Below are 23,303 nucleotides of genomic sequence, written 5' to 3'. Positions count from 1 at the left end.
CAAATGAGATGGTCTTTTCTAAGCAAATATAAATCACCCAAAATTGACTCAAGAGGAATCAGAAAATGAATACTCTATTACTTACCAATAACTTTGGAAAGAATAATTAAAGATCTAGCCTTCCAAAATCCATCAAGCCCAGCTTGATTATAGATGCATTCTTTAAATCAGCAATGAGCAGATAGATATCTTATAATTTAAAAGCACCAATGTGCAGTAAAAACCAGGATGCTTTCAAAATCATCCTAGAAAGTTAGCATAATCTAGTGTCAAATCTGAATGAGAACCCCACCATTGCTTAAAAAGGAAAAAATAATTTTATCAGTATAGATGCCCCATAAAAGCCCTAAGAAAAATTAGTAATTTTAATTCAACTGTATTTTTATAAAAGAACATATATCAACCAGAAAAATTTGTTGGGGGAATATATGCATGGTATAATTAAGGATGGCATTTTGAATCAGTAAGCAGAGGATGGACTAGTCAGGTTTGGTGTTAGGACAGTTGACTTCCTGCCTTCATCAAATCCTTGCCCTTCCCTATATATAGGTACAATTTTCAGATGAAGAGGTAACCTAAACAACAACATCATCATCATCAACAACAACAATAACAGCAAAGTTCTAAGCTGCTAGAACTCTTAAGTAATTCCTCTTGTGATTCTGAGTCTCCTTAAGCTAGACAGAAAATCTAGAAACCATGAAAGATAAGACTTACAGATTTGAGGACACCCAACCTTGACATGGCTTTGCAGACAACCCCACCAAATATTATTCAGTGCTTAACAAATAATAGGTGCCACATGAAAACATTTCCAATGGTAACACTATGAAAACACTAAGTGATAAAGGCAAATGACAGAATAGTTATGTTTTTGAGATCAATAAAATCAATAACCCTTTGGCAAGTTTGATTAAAAAAAACTGGGCACAGGAGGAGAAGACACACATAAGAAATATTAAGAATGAAAAGGGGGTATAGTTTCAGAGAAAAGCAAACACTATAAAGTAATACTAGTTGTAACTTCGTGCCTGTGAACTTGAAATTGTAAATGAGGTGGACAATTTTCTAGGAAAATGTAAACAACTAAAACTGACTCAAGACTTTTTTTTTAAGGAAAAATATAACTCTGGATATATTAATAGATATAGATCCACAGATAGATTGATATAGATAGATGATGGATAGATATAGATAGATGATGGATAGATAGATAGATAGATAGATAGATAGATAGATAGATAGATAGATAGATAGATAGATGATATATATCAGTAGGTATCTCTGGGAAATGGGACTAACAGGGGCAAGGCTAGGTGGAGCCGGGCAGCTGCTTTCTAAATACAAGCTGTGTGCTTTGAATCCTGTAAAAGTCACGAATTACTTCTGTGATAAAGGAAGCAAAAATTGTTGGTGAGTGGCTCTCCGGGAAGTTCCAGGAACAAGCCAGAGGTGGGCTAAAGGACGGAGCTGGAATGGAATCCAACCGTTCCTCTGTGATAATCAGATTCTCCCCGGTCTCACCGTCACACCTGCCCCCTCTTCTCTCCCTCTCCTTCCCACTCTGTGGACAGACATCCTGAGATTAGAGGGCGTTGATGAATAAGGCAGAGCCGCGGAAAGAGGAAAGAAGACAGGAGTTCAAATCCTTCCTCCAGTCTGGGGTTTGCAGTGTCAGACTTTGGGAAGCGTCCCGTCACTTTCTCCCGATCCAAGGGTCGCCGCGCCCCATCCGCACCCACCACCCTCTGGGGTTCCTAGAGACTCAAGTTAAATTGTTGAGCTAGTCTAATCCCGCAAGAGCTGGTGATGAGGGGGTGGGGTGGCCGGCGCCTCCACCCGAGGCTGCGGGTAGAAGCATCCCCGCCTCCGCTGCCCCCTCCTTCCCCCTGCCTCCCTAGCACACACACCCACACCAGCCGCTCGCCTCCCGGCTGGAGAGATGCTCTGAGGAGCCAGCGGGCAGCGGCTCCTCCTTAGCCAGCCGAACCGAAGAAGCAGCTGAAGGGCTGGGGTTGCGCCGGAGACCTACAAGCCAGAACTGGGGACAAGTCTTATCTTTCTTTCACGCTTCTTTCTTTCGCTCAAAAAACAAACAAACAAACCAAAAAACTCCCTTGTTCCCACTGCAATTTGGAGGAGCATGGAGTGATTGGAAGGAACTGACGCAGAAGCTTTATTTATAGACCCTAAAGAAGTTCTGGGCAAGTCACTCCACGGGACCCGCGAGGCCCCAGGTAACCCCAGCTCCAGGCGCTGGCTCAGTATGGCAAGCCAGCCCACAGCCTCAGGCAGGGGTGCGGGGCGCCCCCTGACTCTGCTTCTGCAGCAATGACAGCCCCCGTGGCCCGGACCCAGGTGGCCTCGCTTGGTGAGCGTCCCCACCAGGTAAGTGCACCCCGGGGGGTCTCCACTGGTCACCTGAACGGGACCTTCAGCTCCTAAGAAGTAAGTCCACACAGTTTAGCCACAGGCATGAGTGGGAGGTTTATAGGAAAGAGTCTGTTTTTATCACAGGAAATTGTGGGAGATAGGAGTGGAAGATGGTTTTTAAATTTTTTATTTTTGTATTGACGCGTGGGGATGAATTTTTGTCGGAAATACTTATGGTTCGGGCCTGGAGATAGGCGCCTGAATTTGTGCGTGGACAGAAGGTGGAGCGAAGCCCTCAGATTTTGCAGAAACCTGTGATGAACGGGAGGTGAGAGGTGATGATCCTGAAAATGTGCCAGATATTGTGTAGAGTATGAATCTAAGCATTTGAGAGAAATGATGGGAGAAGCACTTACCGCCCTGGCTTCACCTGACCCCCACACTCGGCCATCTCCACGAAGATGCTCACAGGTACTGGCAACAATGGACACCCGCGCGCACTGCTTGTGCGCACCGAGCCCGCGGCGTTCAGCACCTCGGACAGAGCCCGCGGCGGCAGCCCGCGGCATCCGAGAACACCCGGCATCCTGTCTCCGCCCCAGGCCACCGAGGCTCCTGGCTGAGGGCGGCTACCCAACGCCGCCCCTACAGCCGGGAAAGGATTCTCGAATCGCAAAGGCAAACGTGGAACTCAGTGTCTGATCCGCTTCTAACTGCTTCCCGTGACTGCGGAAGGAAGAGGTGGAGTATAAACACATACCCCCAGCTTCCGCAAATACTACAGCTGAAAGGCGTGGCCTCCTGGATTTTGAAAGGTGGACCCAACTTTCTTCAAATTTTAACAATTACTGAGAGCTTTCTATGTGCCAAGGCCCTGCGCAAAGCGCTCTCTACATGAGTTGCTTTATTGTTAGAGCCTGCCACAAATGGGTCCATGACCCCCATTTTACAGATGAGAACACCGAGGCAAGAGAACTTGAGTAACTTGCCCCAGTTTATACAAACACCAAATGGCAAGCTCCAATCTGGGCTACAACAGTCGGGAGATATGTCAGGCAGAATTCTGTCAAAGAGCTCTGGCTTGGGATCAGAGGAACAGAGTTTAAATCAAAGCTGTATCACTTACAGATGTGTGCTCTTGGGCAAGATTACCTAATGTGTCTGGATATCAGGCTCTGTATCTGTAAAGTTAGGATAATAAAGCTTCCCCTGCAGAAGTACTAGGCGAGGGAGTGTCAAAGAGATCTTGTATGTGGCAAGATTCAGGTAACTTTGAATTATGGTTGTGTGGTAGTGGGGGAAGGAAGGAGGGAGCAGGCGATTTAAAGAGGAAGAGGATTGGCATTGAACCCTAGTGGCGTTCTACAGGGTGCTGGGCACAGCTGAGGGCAGGGCTTAATCCATCTTAAAACATTCCCATTAAAAAATGTTAAAGCACTGTTCCAGTCAAGCAATACAGAACTGTGTAGCACATTTAGCCCCAAGCCCAGTACTATGCAGCCTTGTTCTACACTAATCAGGCTAAAGGTCTGGAAAGACCTGGCAGTGAAAGAGCCTAGATTCAGCGAGATTAAAGACTCAATCTCTGTCTTTAAACTTCCCACTTATAAATGGGGAAAGGTTGAACAAGATGGCTCCTCTCAGCTTCAAAAGTCTAAGACTTCCATAGTTTGTGGATAATGAAATAATCCAAGGGTTTATGGGATTCCCCATTCACTCAGATAGTAAAGAATCTGTCTACAATACAGGAGACCCGAGTTCAATTCCTTGGTTGGGAAGATCCCCTGGAGAGGGAATCGCTACCCACTCCGGTATTCTTGCCAGGAGAATCCCATGGACAGAGAAGCATGGTGAGCTACAGTCCATAGGGTCACAGAGTTGGACATGACTGAGCGACTAACACTTTTGGACAAAAAAGGCAAACAATTCCACCCATTCATCTCCTCCATCAAAAAAATATTTTGCGTGCGTGAGTTAGTGATGTTTTAGTTTTCAGCATTTCTTTTCCAGTCCATGTGCCTTTGAAATTATGTTAGTCACCATTAAAGTGGAGTTGAGTTAAACACAAAACAGCCCTGCTTCAAAGAATGCAGTTGGTATCATCCTGGGGCAAAAACATACATGTGAGCACTTTATGGTAAGTCCCTTCATACGAGCCTCAAGTATTGAACTTTCAAAGATGCAAATGTGCATTCACCTGTCCAGTCACATAAGTCAGTTCACATATCTGGCATATATTGCCATGTGGGTGCATCCTCTACACGTGGTTGTGCTTTCATATACTCTATAGTGCTATTTTTTTTTTTTGGTGTTAGCTTTTATGCATTATCTGTGCAAAAAGTATTATAAATCTATTACAGTACAGTTGTTGTTCAGTCGCTCAGTCGTGTCCGATTTTACCACCCCATGGACTGCAGCACACCAGGCTTCCCTGTCCTTCACCATCTCCTGGAGTTTGCTCAAACTCATGTCCATCGAGTTTGTGATACCATCTAGTCATCTCATCCTCTGTCGACCCCCTTTTGCTCCTGCCTGCAATCTTTCCCAGCATCAGGGTCTTTTCCGATGAGTCAGTTCTTCAAATCAGGTGGCCAAAGTATTGGAGCTTCAGCTTCAACATCAGTCCTTCCAATGAATATTCAGGGTTGATTTGCTCCAGGATTGACTGGTTTGATCTCAGTACATTACAGTACAGTATTATACAGCGAGTATGTTAGTTGGGTGCCTATGCTAACCTTGTGGGACTTAGCAACAAATTGGACTTATGACGAATGCACTCTTGAAACAGAACTCATCCATATGCAGGGGACTTACTGTATTGGGTTATAAAACCTTGGGAAGTAGGAATAAGGGAAATGAAACACAAGGCAAGGAAAAGAGGAAAAGTAAATACCTTATTGAGCTCTTCATGGCTTGGCAACCAGTGAAGTGATTACTCAGTCTTTCAGAAATTATATAATCCACTGCATCTCACCCAGACCCAAACTAGGCTATTAGAAGAAAGGGAAAAGAATTTACCTGACATCTACCACCCATCTCCCATCAGTCAACATTTGTCCTACAAAATGCCAGTCCTCACCACCGATCTGAGCAGAGTAACTTGATCTCTCCAGGCAGTTGATGGAGAAACAGTTTCTCCAATAGTCAGTTTCTCCTGGTTGGTGGCACCCAGGTGTGGGGCTCAGACATCTGTAGCAGTGACAGCAAGGGTGACCTGACTCCAACACCAAGGTATGGACCTTTTGAAGGCCACTTGGGCAAGAGAGAAAGGTGAACAGTCAAAACCCAAAGAGGAGAGACGTACATCTGGGATGACACATAAAGCGAGTCTGGCATCATCTGCAAGGCTCTTGTCAATAAGCCATGTGACCTGCAATCTCTTCAACCCACTTTTCTTGATGTGAAAAGTGTAAGGTGGATGCAGCATGCCAATAGTTAACGTTAAGGCAGCACATTTTATCTGGGCTACAGGGATGAGGTAAGGATCCGATTCTGTCCTTGCACAGAGCTCCTGCATTTTCATCATTTAAGGAATTTAAGTGGGGAGGACCACAGTGAAAAAAATGGCTAGAGACAACCTGAAAAGTAGCTCACTGGGGATGGAGAAAGTTCTCTCCATCAATGGGCTAGACAACCCAGACCTCAGAGAGCTACTGGGATGTTGAGCCTTCATCTTGCTCCCTCCTTAGGGGCCAGGGGAAGAGTAGATGGGGAACAATCCTGAGCTCAGAGGAGGAGGTAGCCGCTGATGCAAAATGAAGGGAGAGATGCCCCTCCCAGATATCCTATCCTCTCCCTCCTTTTCTTTCTTCTTTTTCTCCCTACCTGCCTCCTTCCACCCCAGACTTCAAGGTGCTCCAGAGCTATGTGACTGGCACTACACACAACACAGAGAGAGACAACCCAATGGTCCACCCATATCCCTTTTCCATCTTCTTTTCCTCATTGTCTCCTCCCTTCCTCCTTCTTTCCCTTTATCCAACTTTCAAATTATCTCACAGTTGATGAGGGACAAAAGACAGTTTCCCCACCTCAGAGGACTCAGAGATACAGGGAGGAGGCTGACCCAGATGGTTAACCAGATCAATACTCCAAGTGAGGAAGGTGACCCCAAGGAATGCAGTACCCACATTTTTTCTTTTGGTATGTTGTGTGTGTGAGTGGGTGTGTGTGAGAGATAGAGAATGCAAAGATGATATATAGTATTCCAGCATAGGAATACACTACCATTTCTTTATTTTCTTTTTAAAAAATATTTTTATTTAGTTATGTATTTATTTATTTGGCTGTGCCTGGTCTTAGTTGTGGCATGAGCGATCTTTAGTTGTGGCATGTGGGATCTAGTTCCTTGACCAGGGATAGAACCTGGGTCACCTGCATTGGGAGCCCAGTATCTTAGCCACAGGAACACCAGGGAAGTCCCTCTATTTTCATCTTGAGGGATTGTTTCTAGTTTGGGCTTTTTTATGAATAGGGCTCCCGGGATCATTTTTGCATGTGTTTTGCTACACATATTTATCAGTAATCTATTTCTGAGAAAAAAACATCCCCAAAATGAGTGCCTTAAGTGAAGAATCACTTCTTTGCCAATAGTTCTGGAAGTGGAACATCTGCTGGTCTCCCCCAAGCTCCCTTATGCAGTTGCCATCTTCTGGGGCTTTGGCTGCTCTGAGATGGCCTCATGGACACTCCAGTGTTCGCTGAGGCTGTCAGCTGAAATGCCCTGTGTCCTTTCTGGCAAGATACCCCAGGCTTCTGTCCATGGCAGTCAAATTCCAAGAGAGCAAATCCTGAAGCTGCAAGGTCCCCTGAGGCCTTGCCTTGAAAGCCACACAGTTAGTTCTGCTGCATCTTATTGGGTGGTTCAAAGGGTAAAGCGTCTGCCTGCAATTCGGGAGACCTGGGTTCGATCCCTGGGTTGGGAAGATCCCCTGGAGAGGAGATGGCAACCCACTCCGGTACTCTTGCCTGGAAAATCCCATGGATGGAGAAGCCTGGTGGGCTACAGTCCATGGGGTTGCAAAGAGTCGGACATGACTGAGTGACTTCACTTTCATTGGTCAAAGCAAATCCCGTGCTGACTCCTCCTTTCCTTGGGAGGAGAGGGAAGACCTCACCACAGGTGGTGTGCACACAAGGAGGGGAGGACTTTGTGGCCATGCTTTTCGGTCCACCACACACCCAAACCCAGGCATGGAATTACTGGGTCAGAGCACAGGCATTGTCTCGGTGGAACCAACTGACGCTCCACCAATGTGTGCCTCCTGCTTCCATCTTCCTGCATCCTTGATGCTGTCGGTCTAATTTTAGCCTCACTGGAGGGGGTAGTGCTATGGCTACATGGCACTGTAATTTGATTTTCCTTGATTACTAACAAGGCTGAGCACCGTTTTCTGTGCTTATTGGCCATTTGTGTATCCTCTTTTGGAGGAAGTGATTTGTAGGTGTTCTTTATATAGTCTGGATATGAGTCAGTTGTAATTTTATTCCACTCTCTCCCTTCCATCTTGAGTGATTTTTCTCTTGATTAAAAAGGAAGTAACATTGGAGCTGAGATTTGAGGGATGATGAATAATTAAAGAAGAGCAGGGCGGGCTTATAGTTAGAAACATGAACAGGACTAGAAGGAAGAAAAGGAAAAAGTGGGGCAGTTGAGCCATGGCCAGCTTTCAAGATAGATGGAGTGTAAAGAGAATAGGTGTAGCAGGCAGGTGCTGATGATGGGTGGCCAGGAGATGAAGGGCCCCTTGGATGGAATGGAAGACAGCTTGTTTTCACTGCAGTTGCCGTTTCTTCTGTGTGTTAGTGGCTCAGCCATGTCCAACTCCTTGCGATCCCATGGACTGTGGCCCACCAGGTTCTTCCATCCATGGGATTCTCCAGGCAAGAACATTGGAGTGGGTTGCCATTCCCTTCTCCATTTCTTTCTTCAGCTCTTGAAAATTCTGCTTTAAATGTCCAGAGTTGGGTTGTGGGGAAAAAAAAAAATGTCCAGAGTTTAGGGGTTAACAAGCTTATCAACTCATGGAACTGTAATAAGATGATCATACGTAGGACCACAGGAGGGTTAAAATGACAGAATCAGAAGAGAAAGAAAGGCCACGTCAGGGAGAGGAGGGAGAGGGAGAGAATCGGTAGGGGAGGACTTCCCTGGTGGCCCAGTGGTTGGGTGTCCACCTGCCAATGCAGGGAGCATGGGTTCAGTCCCTGGTCCTTTAAGATTCCACACGCCTTAGGGCAACTAAACCCTGGGCATTACAACTACTGAGCCTGTTCTCCACAACAAGAGAAGCTGCTGCAATGCGAAGTCCTCCCCACAACTAGAGAAAGCCTGCACAGTAAGGAAGACCCAGCGCAGTCAAAAAATAAATAAATCAACAAGCAAATAGAACTGGTAGGAGACTGAAGAAAGAAGCATAGAGTTGAAGAGACAGAAACAGAGACTTCTTGTGGATACACTTAATAACATATGGTATCTTTGGATGGTAGTGATTTTACAGAAAAATCTCATAGGAACACATAGACACAATTGTGACAAGATCAGACTGAGATGGAGTTGTTGTTAGAACAGAGCATTTGAAAGAAGCAGAAAATGATCTGAAGGAGAAAGACACATCCTAGACCATAAATCAAAGTTACTTCTGAAGGGAAAGAGGAGCTTTGAAGAGGGTTGGGAGGGGGCGTAAAGGGGTAAAGGGTACCTCTTCTCCTTTATATACTTAAGTATGAATTGGGCTTTTTTCCCAAAAAAGAAACACGTATCTATTCATGTATTGAATGTTTTAAAAGGCTATATATCCATCTCTCAACTTGAGCCAAGAAAAGCTGACTTCCTGCTTAATTTTTGCATGCATGTATTCTCAGTCATGTCCAACTCTTTGCAATCTTAGCTGCTGCTAAGTCACTTCAGCTGTGTCCGACTCTTTGTGACCCTAAAAACTTTAGCCCGCCAGGCTCCTCTGTCCATAGGATTTCCCAGGTGAGAATGCTGGAGTGGGTTGCCATTTCCTTCTCCAGGAGATCTTTCTGACCCAGAGATCAAACCCATGGCTCCTGCCATGTCTTCTGCATTGCAGGTGGATTCTTTACCACTGAGCCACAGGGGGAAGCCCTCTTATACAACAGAGGGATGGAAATTGATCAATAATTGCTCAAAGGAGTGGGGCAAGAGGAAGGATGGTGTGCATGAGGAGAAGGAAGGCTCAGGCATTGTAACATCTGCTCAGCTGAGCCCAAAGGACAAAAAGTCCACGTGGAGTGGCTGTGTGGGCAGAGTGCAGCCAGTGAGAGGTCCAGGGCTGGCAGGCATCAATTCTAGGAGACCATGTCTCCTTATTCCTGGAAGACCTCTCGATCAACACCCACATTGGAGGCTCTAAGTCCAGGAATTAGGTAATCGACATGAGGAAAACCAATGCAGGAAACCCAGGTTTGACAAACTTCAACGGGGGGCAGCTCTGGTATGAGCTTTATTTCCTAACACTGGTGAGCAAAGATGCAATCCCCTGTCCACCCTCTGCCTCAGGTCTGCTCAACCAGAGGGGAGGGTGTGGCAGTGCATCCTTCCAGCAGGTCTGCGGGTCTGATCGTCAAGGATGAGAACTCTGACATCTGCTGGAGAAGTGGGAACTACAGCCTGGAAAGGGATGGCTGGACTGTTTTTGTTTTTGTGATCTATTCCCCCTGCGATGACTGTGATACATGTTTAGTTTAGGAAGTATAGCAAAACGAACATGAAAACTATTCACATTCCCATCTTCATTGTGATGCATTTTCTTCTGGTCTTTTGGCTACACACCTAGAGCAACAGAGTACTGAATCATTACTGATGAGGTAACCTATGAAGTGTAAGTCATTGCTAAAGGCTGAGGCTACAGCAGTGAACAAGATAGACACAAACCTTTCCTTATGGCAACTCAGACTTTAGTGATGCCAACAGACAAAAAACAAAGTTTCTTAAGCTGCAGTGTGATAAATATGTGCAGTCAACACAGTAAGAGTTTGCATGTTTTCTTGCTTACTCTCTCCTAGACATTACACCAGCTGCCTTACATGTGGTTACCTGTTTAATTAATATATACAGTATCTCATTTAATCTTCACAATGACTTAATGGGGTAGCCTGCTACTATCACCATCCCCACCCCTGCCAGGTTACAGTTGAAGAAGGAAATTCAGGAAAGTCAAATAACCAAGCAAGAGATTTCCCTGGTGGTCCAGTGGCTAAGACTCCAAGTTCCCAACGCAGGGGATTTGGGTTCAATCCCTGGTTGGGGAACTAAAATCCCACATGCAGCAACTAAAGATCCCATGTGCTGCAACTAAGACCCAGCGAAGCCAATAAATAAAGAAAACAAAGCCAAGCAAGGTGGTATCACTTGGGATCAGGCTGGGACATGACTATACACAGTCTCTGTAACAGCTGTGCTGCTCAGATTGGATATAGAATGTGTACATGTGTGCTCAGTTGTGTCTGACTCTTTGTGACCCCATGGACTGTAGCCCGCCAGGCTCCTCTGTCTGTGGGATTTTCCAGGCAAGGATACGGGAGTGAGCTATCACTTCCTTCTCCAAAGCTATAGAATATATGACACTTTTCTCTCTTCTTCCTTCCTAGGTCTGACCACTGCTGTGGCTGAGACCCTAAGCTGTAGCCAGGATGATGGACGATGACACCGAACTGAGGACGGACGGAAACTCACTTTTAAAGGCTGTGTGGCTCGGGAGACTCAGGCTGACCAGGCTCCTCCTGGAAGGGGGCGCGTACATCAACGAAAGCAATGACAAGGGGGAGACGGCTCTCATGGTGGCGTGCATCACCAAGCACGTGGACCAGCAGAGCATTAGCAAGTCCAAGATGGTCAAGTACCTGCTGGACAACAGGGCAGACCCCAATATCCAGGATAAGTCTGGCAAGACCGCCCTCATCCACGCCTGTATCCGAAGAGCTGGGGGGGACGTGGTCTCCCTACTGCTGGAGAACGGAGCAGACCCCAGCCTTGAGGACCGCACTGGGGCTTCAGCTCTGGTTTATGCCATAAACGCAGATGACAAGGATGCATTGAGACATCTTCTGGATGCCTGCAAGGCCAAAGGCAAGGAGGTGATTATCATAACGACAGACAAGTCGTCTTCGGGCACCAAAACCACCAAACAGTATCTGAATGTTCCCCCTTCACCCAAAGAGGAAGATAGACAGTCGCCTCCCCCATGTGCTTCTCCATCTGAGGTTGAACTGAAGGCTCTAGGCCTGGGCTCTCCACCCAGCGAGAAGGAAGATGACTTCTTTAGCCTCCAATCAGGGCATCCAAGTAGTTGCAACACTGCCAAGGCTCTTAATGAACCTGGGTCGCCTGCTCGGAAAGTTGGGAATCTCAAAAGGGCCCGCCTGCCTCAGCTGAAGAGGCTCCAGTCTGAGCCCTGGGGCCTGACTGCACCCTCTGTGTTGGCCGCTGCCTGCATGTGTCAGGACGAGACCCACGGTGTGGGCATGGATGGCGAGGTCAAGAGCATCGGTGATGTGTCCTTCCCCAGAAGGGGCCCCCTCTCCAGAACCAGCAGCATTGATGGCAAAGATGCCAGCCTCGTCCACATGGTCACGGAACAGGTTGTGAAGATCCCAGTCTCTTCGGCACCAGCCTCGTGGAAGGCAGCCTATGAGAAGACTCAGGCTCCCCACCCACGTCTGGCCAGAAGAGGCACTCTTTCTATCGACCAAGAGAAAGTGGGCATCTGCCCAACAGGTCCTTCTGCTCTCAAAGACGCCGTGACCCTCAAACGGCTGGAGAATGACCTCTATGATTTAGAGTTACAGCCTGGGGCTGACCTGCCCACCCCCATCTCCCTAGAATCAGGCAAAGGACCACTGGATCGCAAGAAGCTCAACAGCTCCCACCTGTCTCTCTTCCAGGGCTCCAGGGAGTCCCTGGACGCTGTATCCAGCACATCACCCAACTCAGCCCGCCGCAGGCCACCCCATCTTCTAGAAAGACGAGGCTCTGGAACCTTGCTCCTAGACCGAATTTCTCAGACCAGGCCTGGCTTCCTTCCACCTTTAAATGTAAATCTGAACCCACCTATCCCGGATATTAGAGTGAGCAGCAAACCTTCCTCTCCACTTGCTAGTGGCTTAAAATCCATGGTTCCTGTCGCTCCAAGCTCACCAAAGAGAGTTGACTTGAGAAGTAAAAAGAAACTCCTCCGGAGGCATTCTATGCAAGTTGAGCAGATGAAGCAGCTATCTGACTTTGAGGAAATCATGACGTAGACTAAGCTTTTAGGGAGGTTTTTGTTTTGTTTTAAATCTATGTAGTTTATGAATAGTACTGTGATCTAGACCAACATGGCCATGCAGGCTCTCTGTATCCTGATCATTCCTTAATGCTGCTGTGTGGCTGCTTCAAAAGAGATGGAAACAGGCTGCCACTTCCCTTCTGAAGGGACATCTGGGGTTTTACAGGGCTCCTTGGAAAGGGCTCAGGATAACTGGGTTTTAGAGTTGAAATTGCAAAAAAAAAAAGAAATCTCTCAAAGAAGAAAACCTTCGGAATTTCAAAGTCACACAGCAGGTACCATGATCTGAGCTGCTGACACCTGTTATTTTATATCAGACAAACAAGAATTTAAATCACAAGGTGGTATTTGGAGTATGTCATGTGTCATAAATCTATAAAGTGCCTAAGAGGAAAACGAGGGGCTTTAACATGTGTTCGAATGTGCAGAGGCTCAACACCAATCCCCAGGCTATGAAATTTGGGGATTCGTGTTACATCCGGGGAAACAGAAGCAGCATTCTCCCATTAGGGAGGTTCTGGCATCTGCTTCCTACCTTGAACCATGTCAGGGGGCACTGGGTGGTATAGCACAGTGAAGCTCTTCCAGAACTTCAGCAACAGATTTTATCCACTAATTTGGGTGTCCTTTGGGCTTCTCCAGTGTTTTGGAGGGTAAAGAATCCACCTGTAATGCAGGAGACTTGGATTTGATCCCTGGGTCAGGAAGATCCCCTGGAGAAGGAAATGGCAACCCACTCCAGTATTCTAGCCTGAAGAATCCCATGGACAGAGGAGCTTGGTGGGCTACAGTCTATGGGGTCTCAGAGAGTCAGATGCAACAGAATGACAAACACTTTTGGGTTCCCAAATATCATATCTACATGTCCCCCAAATTTTGTCATGTAATAGTAAGTAGCTGGTGCCTCAAAGATGAATCGTGTCCAGAAGTGAAACTCACTTTGGCCTCCTGATCTGACTCAGGTTCTGTGTTGAAATCTCATGGGAAAAAAAAAGTCAGGGCTATTAGCTACTTTGGAGCTGAATATTATACAACTCATAGAATAGACCCATAAGAAGTATTTCCTTATTATTCTTTAAAAAAAAAACTGGGTGAGATCTTGCCAAACTAGAATAATGCATGCTGCTGAGAGACACATATATTACAAGGTAGAGATGATGGCTGGTTCTCAGGTCAGAGGCGGGGGGCAGGGGGGAGAGTTGGAGCCTGAAAATTTTAAGGGATGCACACTGTCATTTCCCCTTCAATTTTCTGGGAAATTCAAGAACATCTGGTTTCTTCGTTGTCTGAATTATCTACGTGATGGGAGATTTGTAGAAATAACCTATACAACCTTTTAAAATCACTCTGTTTGAACCCAAGAAGGGAAGCAGATATTTATCACTTTTGGTGTCATGTAGCCACCTTCGAGATGAAGCTATTTCTGGTTATTTCCCATGTATTTTCTCTTTCATGCTGCTTAGATAGGTTTGCTCTATGATTAAAAAAAAAAAATTCAGGAGTCCCTTGGAGGTAGCATCACATACTAGAAAGAGGAAAGACTTTGAGATTTGGGTCTTTGTTTCTGTTTCATCATTTACCAGCTGTAAGACTTTGAGGAAGTAGCTTTACTTCTCCAAGTCTCCACTCCCTTATCTGTAAAACGGGGTTAGTAATGCCTCACCTGGCAAGTTTGTGGTGAGAATTAAATGAGATAATATATGAAAGTGCCTGTAACGGTGCCTAGCACAGGGAGGAGTAATTGGATAAAACAAAGCTGATTTTTTTAATGTTGTTTAGTACTTTATTATGAAGTTAAACCTATACCACTGTATGATCTAGTAACTCCACTCTAGGCATTTACCCAAAAGAAATAAAAATTCAAGTTCATAGGGAGACTTTTATACATATGCTCATAGAAGTTTTTACTAAATAGTAAAAAAAAAAAAAAGAAAAAAAAAAGAGAGACAACCCAAATGTCCATCAACAGGAGAATATTTTTACATAGGTGGATAAATCTCTAAAATGTTATGCTGAATTAAGGAGCCAAACACAAAAGAGTACAAACCAAAGGATTCCATTTATATAAAGTCCCAGAACAAACAAAACTAATTTGTGGTGGAAAAAAAAATCAGAAAGTGGCCACTTTTGTGACTGGGACTGAATGGGAAGACACACAAGGAGACTTTCTGAGATGGTGAAAAAGTGTTATATCTCACTCTTGGTGGTACATTGGTGGAAGTCCATTGATCTCATTATATTTCAGTTTTTACAAAGTTTAAATGCTGTGATATAAAACCCCAAATTAACTTGTATAACAATGAAAATAAGAGGTAGCTGATTTTAAATACTCCTTCAGACCGCTGAATTCTCAAAATCTCAAATAATACCGAATACCCTATGCAAAGTGAAGCAGACTGTAACTGAAATAGTCAAAGACCCCTTCAGATTCTCATGGGTTCTATAAATACTGAGCCCCAAACTCATTTGTAAAGTGAAAGAAATTCTACCACAGAAGCTATGCAGATCAGACCATTTCTATAAGGATATTCTCTAGAAATGTATCTGAATATCCCAGTCAAAAGTGCTAATGATGGTTATAAATACTACAAGTATTCATTTTTCAGTAATTCCATTAGGGCAGGTACATATCCAACCTTGGCACTGTTGACTTTTGGGCTGGGGAATTCTTTTCTGTGGGAGACTGTGTGTGTACTATATGTTGCTGAGCAGCATTCCTGGCCTCTATCCACTAGATAACAGCATCTTCCCCCCATATTGTGACACCACTCAGGAAAGAAAATGAGAAGCATTGCACATAAACTAGTGAAATCCAGGACTCCCAAACTTGGTTGAATGTGAACATCCTATAGGCTTCTCAGGACCACTTAGATAGGAATGTTGTTGTTTAGTCAGGACCATTTAGATAGGAATGTTGTTGTTGTTTAGTAGCTAAGTTGTGTCGACTCTGAGATCCCATGGAATGTAGTCTGCCAGGCTCCTCTGTCCATGGGATTTTCCAGGCAAGAATACTGGAGTAAGTAGCCATTTCCTTCTCCAGAGAATCCTCCCGACCCAGGGATTGAACCTGTGTCTCCTACACCGGCAGGCAGATTCTTTTACCTCTGAGCCATCTGAGCCACCTAGGAAATCCTCAGATGAGAATAGTTCTTACCAAGTGGACATGATCACAGGCAAAGCAACACCACGCAGATACATTAAAGAGAGAACCAGACAGACAACCATTGATCTTAGCAGCTCATTAAAGGTACACACACACACACACACACACACAAACACACTACACACTTTAAGTACTTTTCTAGCAGTTGTTAGTGTCAGTTAAAACTAACCTCTGCTAGTAATATCTACCTGGGGATAGTGAGACTGCGTAAGAGAATTTTTCTAAACCTTTAGCTAAGACTTGAAAGCCTAATTTATCCTAAATAGTGACTGTGGCACTTTCATAGCAGTTAGCTTAGGCAAAACACCACCCACAATGAGTTGCCCATTCGGAATAGCTTGTCCATTGCACAGGTGGGTAATAGCAGGTATGCTCATGCCACTTACTGCCTGCATCCATCAGTCAGGACTTTCCCATTAGCCTTTCTGTAGACAGTCATTACAATAGTACTGTTTATCACTATCTGATGACGCATTAGTTGAATTAGAACAGTTCCAAACTACTACAACCCCTGCAATACTTGATTATGGTTAATGCATAAGTGGGCAATTTTCTTTGTGTTAACAAACCTCACAGGAATGCTTTTTAAAAGCATATTTAGACTCAAACATGCTTTTTAGATCAGAGATTTGGGGGAACCTAGATCACTACAGAAGTTAGTTGCAAACTGTAATTTCAATAACTCGCCTATGTAAGACTCTCTGAAATGTTTCTAAAAATTTATTATAGAATGTGAGTCTAAAGTCTTATGTCTGGGATTTGCGTTCTTTCTAAACATTCCAAAGCATTTGTTTGTTCATTTAAGTCCGTTGTCCATTCTCTTAGAATTTCATCAAGTAAATGTAGGTTCTGTCTGACCTTCTTCTTTGATGTGTCTTGGTACTTCAGACGTACAATTCTGAACTGGTTCTCTACAATGTCCTATCCTAGTCTCAAGCTGACAATGTGCTCAAGGATGTACCAAAATCCATGTAGCGGAACTATTTAGATACTTCTGGTATGTCAATAAAAGATAAATTGCAATCCTTCAGTAGTGTTTCCCACTTTTCTTAGTGACTCAATCATAAATATTACCTTTTCTTTAAGATAGGCTTGACATGACTGCCTGGTAACATTGAACTGAGCAAACACTATTTTATGTACGCATGATTTGAAAAATTACTTTTTAAAGATTTTTTTGATGTGGACCCCATTTTCAAAGTCTTTATTGAATGTGTTACAATGTTGTTTCCACTGTTTATGTCCTGGTTTTTGGCGGGCATGTGGGATCTTAGCTTCCTGACCAGGGATTGAACCAGCAACCCCTGCATTGGAAGATGAAGTCCTAACCACTGAAGCTCCGGGCAAGTCCCCCAAAATTAATTTTTAGTTACACAAGGATTATAGTTTCTATTCTGGTTACAAAAAAGGCTAAGAATGAGAAGGCTCATGGCCTCGAGGGGAGTGAGTTCCTTTATGATGCCTCTGCTGCTTGGTTCGCCCCCAGGGATGCACCTGCCATCTGCTACTGGCAGGGACTTACAGGTTCCTGGACAGCCCTCCTTGGGCCAGATTTCTAATCCTGATGATCACTAACAGAAGCTGATTTCTCCTAGCTCTTATTCCAGGGCAGGGTAGTAAGTATCAAATGAACCAGCTGGACGGTCTCTCTTATCTCCTATACTCCAGAATTCTGCAATTCAGATTTCACCCAGACTTCCTAATTCCCTGGAGAGTTCCAAACCTTACCCTTTGGTTCTCCCCTAGATGGTTGAAATAAATTCTATTGTTTCATGCCCATCTCAGCCTAAACCAATGTTATGACAAGACCAGCCCTTGTGGTTCTCATTGTGCCTGCAAGAAGCCATCCATAATAATCATTAGGAAACTTTGGGTGAAAAAGTAGTTTGCTGCTTTTTTTGGAAAAGGTTCTGAAAATTACATGGCATACCTGTGAGGTTGTTTGTGGGTAGTCAGAGGGCCCAGGCCTGGGGGTTTGCTTTTATTGGGGTCCAAGTTGAGGACTTAAGGTTTCATGGGCTCGCTCTTTATTAGTGAATTTGAAAAGAAAGAGTGAGAGACTACCATGGCTGTCCAGTGGTTAAGACTCTGAGCTTCCACTGCAGGAGGCACGGGTTCGATCCCTGGTTGGGGAACTAAGATCCCACATGTTGAAAAGCACAGCCAAAAAACCTGAAAAGCAACGCCCCCCACCCTGAATAATCCTCCTGCACCTACCCCGAAAAACAAACAGACAAACAAAAACCTTGTAACAGCAGGAATTTAAAGTGTGAAAAGAGAAAAAAAAGGGAGGCCCAAATGGTCAGTCAAAAAAATCTCTAAAACAAAGTTGGGGGAAGCATGACCAGGTCCTTTATTTAGTCCTGTGGGGCTGGCAATGTGTCTGTGGAGAAAGCCATTTTTGAGATGGAGGCCCTCAACCATCAAAAACAAAGTCAGGCACTTGCATTACAGAAGAAAAGCCAGCTGTCAGGCTTATACTACAGTTAACAAAAAAGGGAGGGCTTCCCTGGGGGTTCAGTGGTTAAGACTCTGCCTTCCAATACAGGGGGGGTGGGAGTGATCCCTGGTCAGGGAGCTCAGATCCCACATGCTTCGCAGCCAAAAAACCAAAACATAAAACAGAAACAATATTGTAACAAATTCAATAGACTTTCAAAATGGTCCTCATTTTTACATCTTGAAAATCTTGAGTTTTAAGACAAAAAAATCTTTTTTTACAAAAAGAGGGCAAAGAAAAGGACTCTTTTCAGCATGTCTTTGTCCCCCTTCTGTCTGCAGGAAAGGAAGGCCAATATTGTTTCCAGCTCCTTCAAGAAGAGATTAGAAGGGATCTCCATGATGTAGAAGAAAAAGAAGTGGTGAGGGAGGGGGTGGCGATGAGGGACAAGGCCCGCCTGGGGGGAGGGAGTGCATTCCCAAGATTGATAGGGGGCTCAGAAGGTTGGGGTCCCTCAAGCAGAACTTGCATGAGCTCAGTTTCTGGCACGTTGGCTCTCTAGTTGTGGAGTGCAGGCTTAGTTGCCCCTCAGCATGTGGGATCTTAGTTCTCCAACCAGGGATTGAATCCATGTCCCCCCTGCATTGGAAGGTGGATTCTTAACCATTGGCCCACCAGGGATGTCCCCGTTTCTTCCATTTTGCAAAGTTTTATACCTTTTTGTTTTAAATTTAGGCATATTATTCAATTATTTTGGTATTTGATATGAAATATGGATCCAAGTTCTTTAAAACAAGTATTTTTTTTTGCATATGAATATCCAATTTTTCCAGCATCGTTTGTTGGAAAAGCTGTCATTTCTCCACTATACTGCCTTTGTACCTTTGTAAAAATCAGCTGCCCATGTATATTGTTAAAGCTAACTTCTGCAGGCATTTTTATAGAAATTAAAAAACTGATTCTAAAATTCACTTGGAGGGACTTACCTAGCAGTCCAGCAGTTAAGACTCTGAGCTTCCACTGCAGTGGCTCAGGTTTGATTCCTGCTCAGGGAACTAAGATCCTGCATGCTGCTCAGCCAAAAAAAAAAAGGTCAATTGATAAGTATCTATAATTCCATTGGCAACATTAATGATTTTTTGCATTGTAACAAAATATAAAAAATAAAACAAAATTCAATTGGAAATGCAAAGGACCTCCAACAGCCAATACAACTTTGAAAAAGAACAACAGAGCTGGAGATCAGAAATAAACCCATGGATATGTGGACTAGAATACTGCTCAGTAATAAAGAGGAAAGAACTACTGACATACACTGCTTCCCTGGAAGCTCAGTGGTAAAGAATCCGCCTGCCAATGCAGGAGACACTGGAGAATCCCTGGGTTGGGAAGATTCACTGGAGAAGGCAATGGCAACCCACTCCAGTATTCTTGCCTGAGAAATTCCATGGACTGAGGAGCCTGGTGAAGTTCAGGGGGTCACAAGACAGTTGGACACAATTTATCGACTAAATAACTGACACACACAACAGCATGAATGCATCCTAAAATAACTGTGCTGAGTTCAAGAAGCTCTACTAAAAACAGTGCTTTTGTATGATTTCAGCTATATAAAATTCTAGAATATGCTAATGAATGTAGAGATAGAAAGCAAATCAGTGCTTATGGGAATGAATGGGAAGGTTGGGGAGGCATAGAGGGAGGGATCACAAAGGGAAGGAGGAAACTATGAGAGAGGTGGATTCACTGTCATGATTATGTCGATGATTTCACAGGCATGTACATGTGAAGACTCATCAAACTGTACACTTTAAACAGATGCGGGTTGTCATGTATCAGTTACACCTCAGTTTTTAGCCAAGTCCCATAAGGAGCTCCCCTGATACAGGAGAATTAAAGAATGACTGTATAAAGTGAGACGGTAAGACAACACAGACTGTAAGAGGAGTGATCAGTCGGGTTCTCCAGAGAAGGAGAACCAATAGTATATTATACACACACACACATGGAATTATATATACTATATATAGTATATAGGTATGGAATAAATAGGACATATATGATGTGTGTGTGTGTGCTCAGTCGTGTCGGACTCTTTGCGGCCCCTTGAACTCCTCGACTTTGCGAAACCGCCAGGCTCCTCTGTCCATGGGATTCCCCAGGCAAGAATACTGGAGTGAGTTGCCATTTCCTTCTTCAGGGCATCTTCCTGATCCAGGGATTCTCAAGTGTCTCCTGCATTGGCAGGCAGATTCTTTACCACTGTGCCACCTGCGAGGCCCATATATGATATACGTGAAGTATATATATGAACTGTCTCTCTGTCTATCTAAAGCTTTATTATAAGGGATTGAATTGTGAAAGCTTGGGTCAAGTCCAAAATCTGCAGAGTGGGCTGGCAGGACAAACAGCAGAGCTGATGTTCCAATTCACGTCCTAAAGCTGTCTGATGGAAAATGCCTCTCGTGCAGGGGAAGGTCAGCCATTTGGTCTATTTAGGCCTTTGACCAACTCAATGAGGTCAACTCACATTCTGGAGGGCAACTGGCTCTATTCAAACTGCAGCAACATCCGCGTTAATTTCATCCAAACATCTGTTACAGAAACACCTGGAATGACATCTGACCAAATAGCTGGGCAACTTGTGGCTCAGCCACATGGACTCATCATAAGACAATAGATGTTTTGTGGATGGTGTGAGCAGCAGGGTCCCTAAAGGGAGCTAGCAGAGCCTCCCAGGCATATGAACAACACAAGCAAAGTCTGAATGGGAAATGACTGTCAGAGCATGTGGGTTCCAAATGGAGACTAGAACAGAGGTGATGCTCAGGACACACTGGGATAATCAGGATGAAGAGGGACTGTGATATTTCCATGAAGCCAATTGCATGTGGTTGATGTGGGTAAAACCCTGCAGTTTCTGAACTAGAAAGTGACATCATGTGCCCCCAACACCCTCCTTCAGGCTCTGTTTTCAGTCCACTCTCCCTGTGTGACTGTAAACATTCAAATTAAACATTTTCAGAACTGGCAAAGGCCCTCATGGGAAAAGCAGCATTTGGGACCACTTCCCTCTCCAATGGATTATTGTCCCTTGGTAATTCTTTCCAATCTTGTCAGTTCTTTGATGTTTTCTAGAAAACATTTAAAGTTGTTGTCTTCAGGGGGAACTCAAGTTCAAATGATCTAACCCGCCTTAACTAGAAACTGTAAGTCTTTCTTGTGCTTTTCATTATTATTATTGACTGTAATACAACAGCTATGAATAGTACTCACCTATATTCAGTCCTCCTCTTCTTCTGGACACATGGGGGACATATCTTCCCATTCATCTTGTCATTGGGTAGGGCCATGATATTAAGTGAGGAAAACAAGCTGGGAGTGGGATCAGTGTATGTGTCTCTTCTGCACTATAAACACAAAGAAATTTGACAAAAGCTATTTCAAAGCATTCTCCTGATTCTATGTTTCCACAGCACATAATTTCAGAGTGGTCTATTGATAATCATACAGAGACTATTTTACTCTAAGCATTGCCTTCATAAGTACTTTGTGGAATTTCCCTTCCCATTCCTCTTTTTTATAAAAAGATTATTTTCGACTGCACTAGGTCTTTTCTGTTATTTGCTGGCTTTCTCTAGCTGTGGCAAGAGTGTGGGCTTCTCATTGAAGTGGCTTTTATTGTTGTGCAACTAAACTAAATTGCTGTGCAGTTAAACTAAACTTCATTTAGTTGCAGCATGTGGGCTCAGCAGTTGTGGCTCCCCGGCTCTAGAGCGCAGGTTCAGTGTTTTTGGTGAATGGGCTTAGTTACCCCATGGCATGTGGCATCTTCCCTAACCAGGGATCGAACCCATATCCCCTGCATTGGCAGGCAGATTCTTAACCACAGGACCATCAGGAAAGTCCCCTTCCTATCCTGTCTTGACCTTTTAGTCAAATCGTATAGCTTTCTAGCTGCCCAAAGGTAATGAAAAATCCAGTCCCATTCCACTTCAGTTTAAAAATCTCAAACTCTATAGAAACAATGAGAAGAATGGAAATTGACTCACAAAAGGGGTTAAGACTTAAGAAAGGCTAAGGGGCCAAATGCACCGCCAAAATCATGCCATGGTAAGCTTCCTCTTAGGGTCAACTTCTGCTCCTGGGCACTAGTTCTCACTCCAGGAGTCTCCATCCTACCACTGCCATCAATAACCTTTGACGTCCTCATGCCTTTAGACACCCCCTCAAGATCGGATGCAAGACTGTCTGGTTGGCAGAGCCTGGGTCACATGCTCATATGTCTTGGGACCTGCAAGCAGAAAGAGGGGGGACAGCTGGCCCTCTGGGTGCTGTGATGGGAGGCAGGCTGGCCTCCCATGGAGGGCAGTATGTGTCACTTTCCTGGTTTGTCTGGGGAAAGCCTGGTATGGTCACAGCTCCATGGCAGCGCATGTGGTTTGCAAACTTTCTATTTGCCTCAGTCAGTCCACAGTGACTACATTGCTTTCTTTCCTCACCATCAGTTACACATATGAGGCATGGATAAAAACTGATTTTCTTCCAAAATGCTAAGAGCAAGTTGTGGAGTGTGCTCCTGTGGCATGGAACAAATAAAAAATCCTGCTTCAGACATAGGGAACAGACCTGTGGACACAGCAGGGAAGGAGAGGGTGGGATGAATTGAGAGTAGCATTGAAATATATAAACCACCATGTGTAAAACAGATAACTAGTGAGAAGTTGCTGTATAAAACAGGGAGCCTAACCTGATGCTCTGTGACAATCTGGAGGGGTGGGATGGGGTTGAAAGTGGGAGGAAGGTTCAAGAGGAGGGGACATACATATACTTATGGCTGATTGACTTCCATGTACAGCAGAAAGCAACACAACATTGTAAGGCAACTATCCTCCAATTAAAAATAAAATAAAATTAAAAACCTGCTTCAGGGCACAGATGGATTCACTTTATAAAGCCTATGTCTTTATAGGACACTCTTAAAACCTTTTAAATTCTGAAATAAAATACACATACAGAATACAAGCGTGCAATT

General features: G+C 44.5%; 1 protein-coding gene and 1 long non-coding RNA gene across 2 annotated transcripts in view; one reads left to right on the top strand and one right to left on the bottom strand.

Moving 5' to 3' along the window:
- LOC139038751 (uncharacterized) overlaps nt 1-3,109 on the bottom strand; it is a 41,616-nt gene extending 38,507 nt beyond the window's left edge. Inside the window, exon 1 of the long non-coding RNA XR_011491904.1 lies at nt 2,790-3,109. This is a non-coding gene — a long non-coding RNA (uncharacterized lncRNA). The remainder of the gene's footprint in view (nt 1-2,789) is intronic.
- On the top strand, nt 1,621-16,883 carry ANKRD34C (ankyrin repeat domain 34C). Its single transcript, XM_070478258.1, has 2 exons — nt 1,621-2,388; nt 10,990-16,883. The coding sequence occupies exon 2, from the start codon at nt 11,032-11,034 to the stop codon at nt 12,637-12,639; it is 1,608 nt and encodes a 535-aa protein (XP_070334359.1). The 5' UTR covers nt 1,621-2,388; nt 10,990-11,031; the 3' UTR covers nt 12,640-16,883.
- Nucleotides 16,884-23,303: the final 6,420 nt, after the last annotated feature.

The sequence above is a fragment of the Odocoileus virginianus genome, chromosome 16 (genome assembly GCF_023699985.2).
Source record: "Odocoileus virginianus isolate 20LAN1187 ecotype Illinois chromosome 16, Ovbor_1.2, whole genome shotgun sequence".
NCBI lineage: Eukaryota > Metazoa > Chordata > Mammalia > Artiodactyla > Cervidae > Odocoileus > Odocoileus virginianus.
Note: the sequence above shows the minus strand (reverse complement) of the source record. Positions and strands in the feature narration are given on the sequence as shown.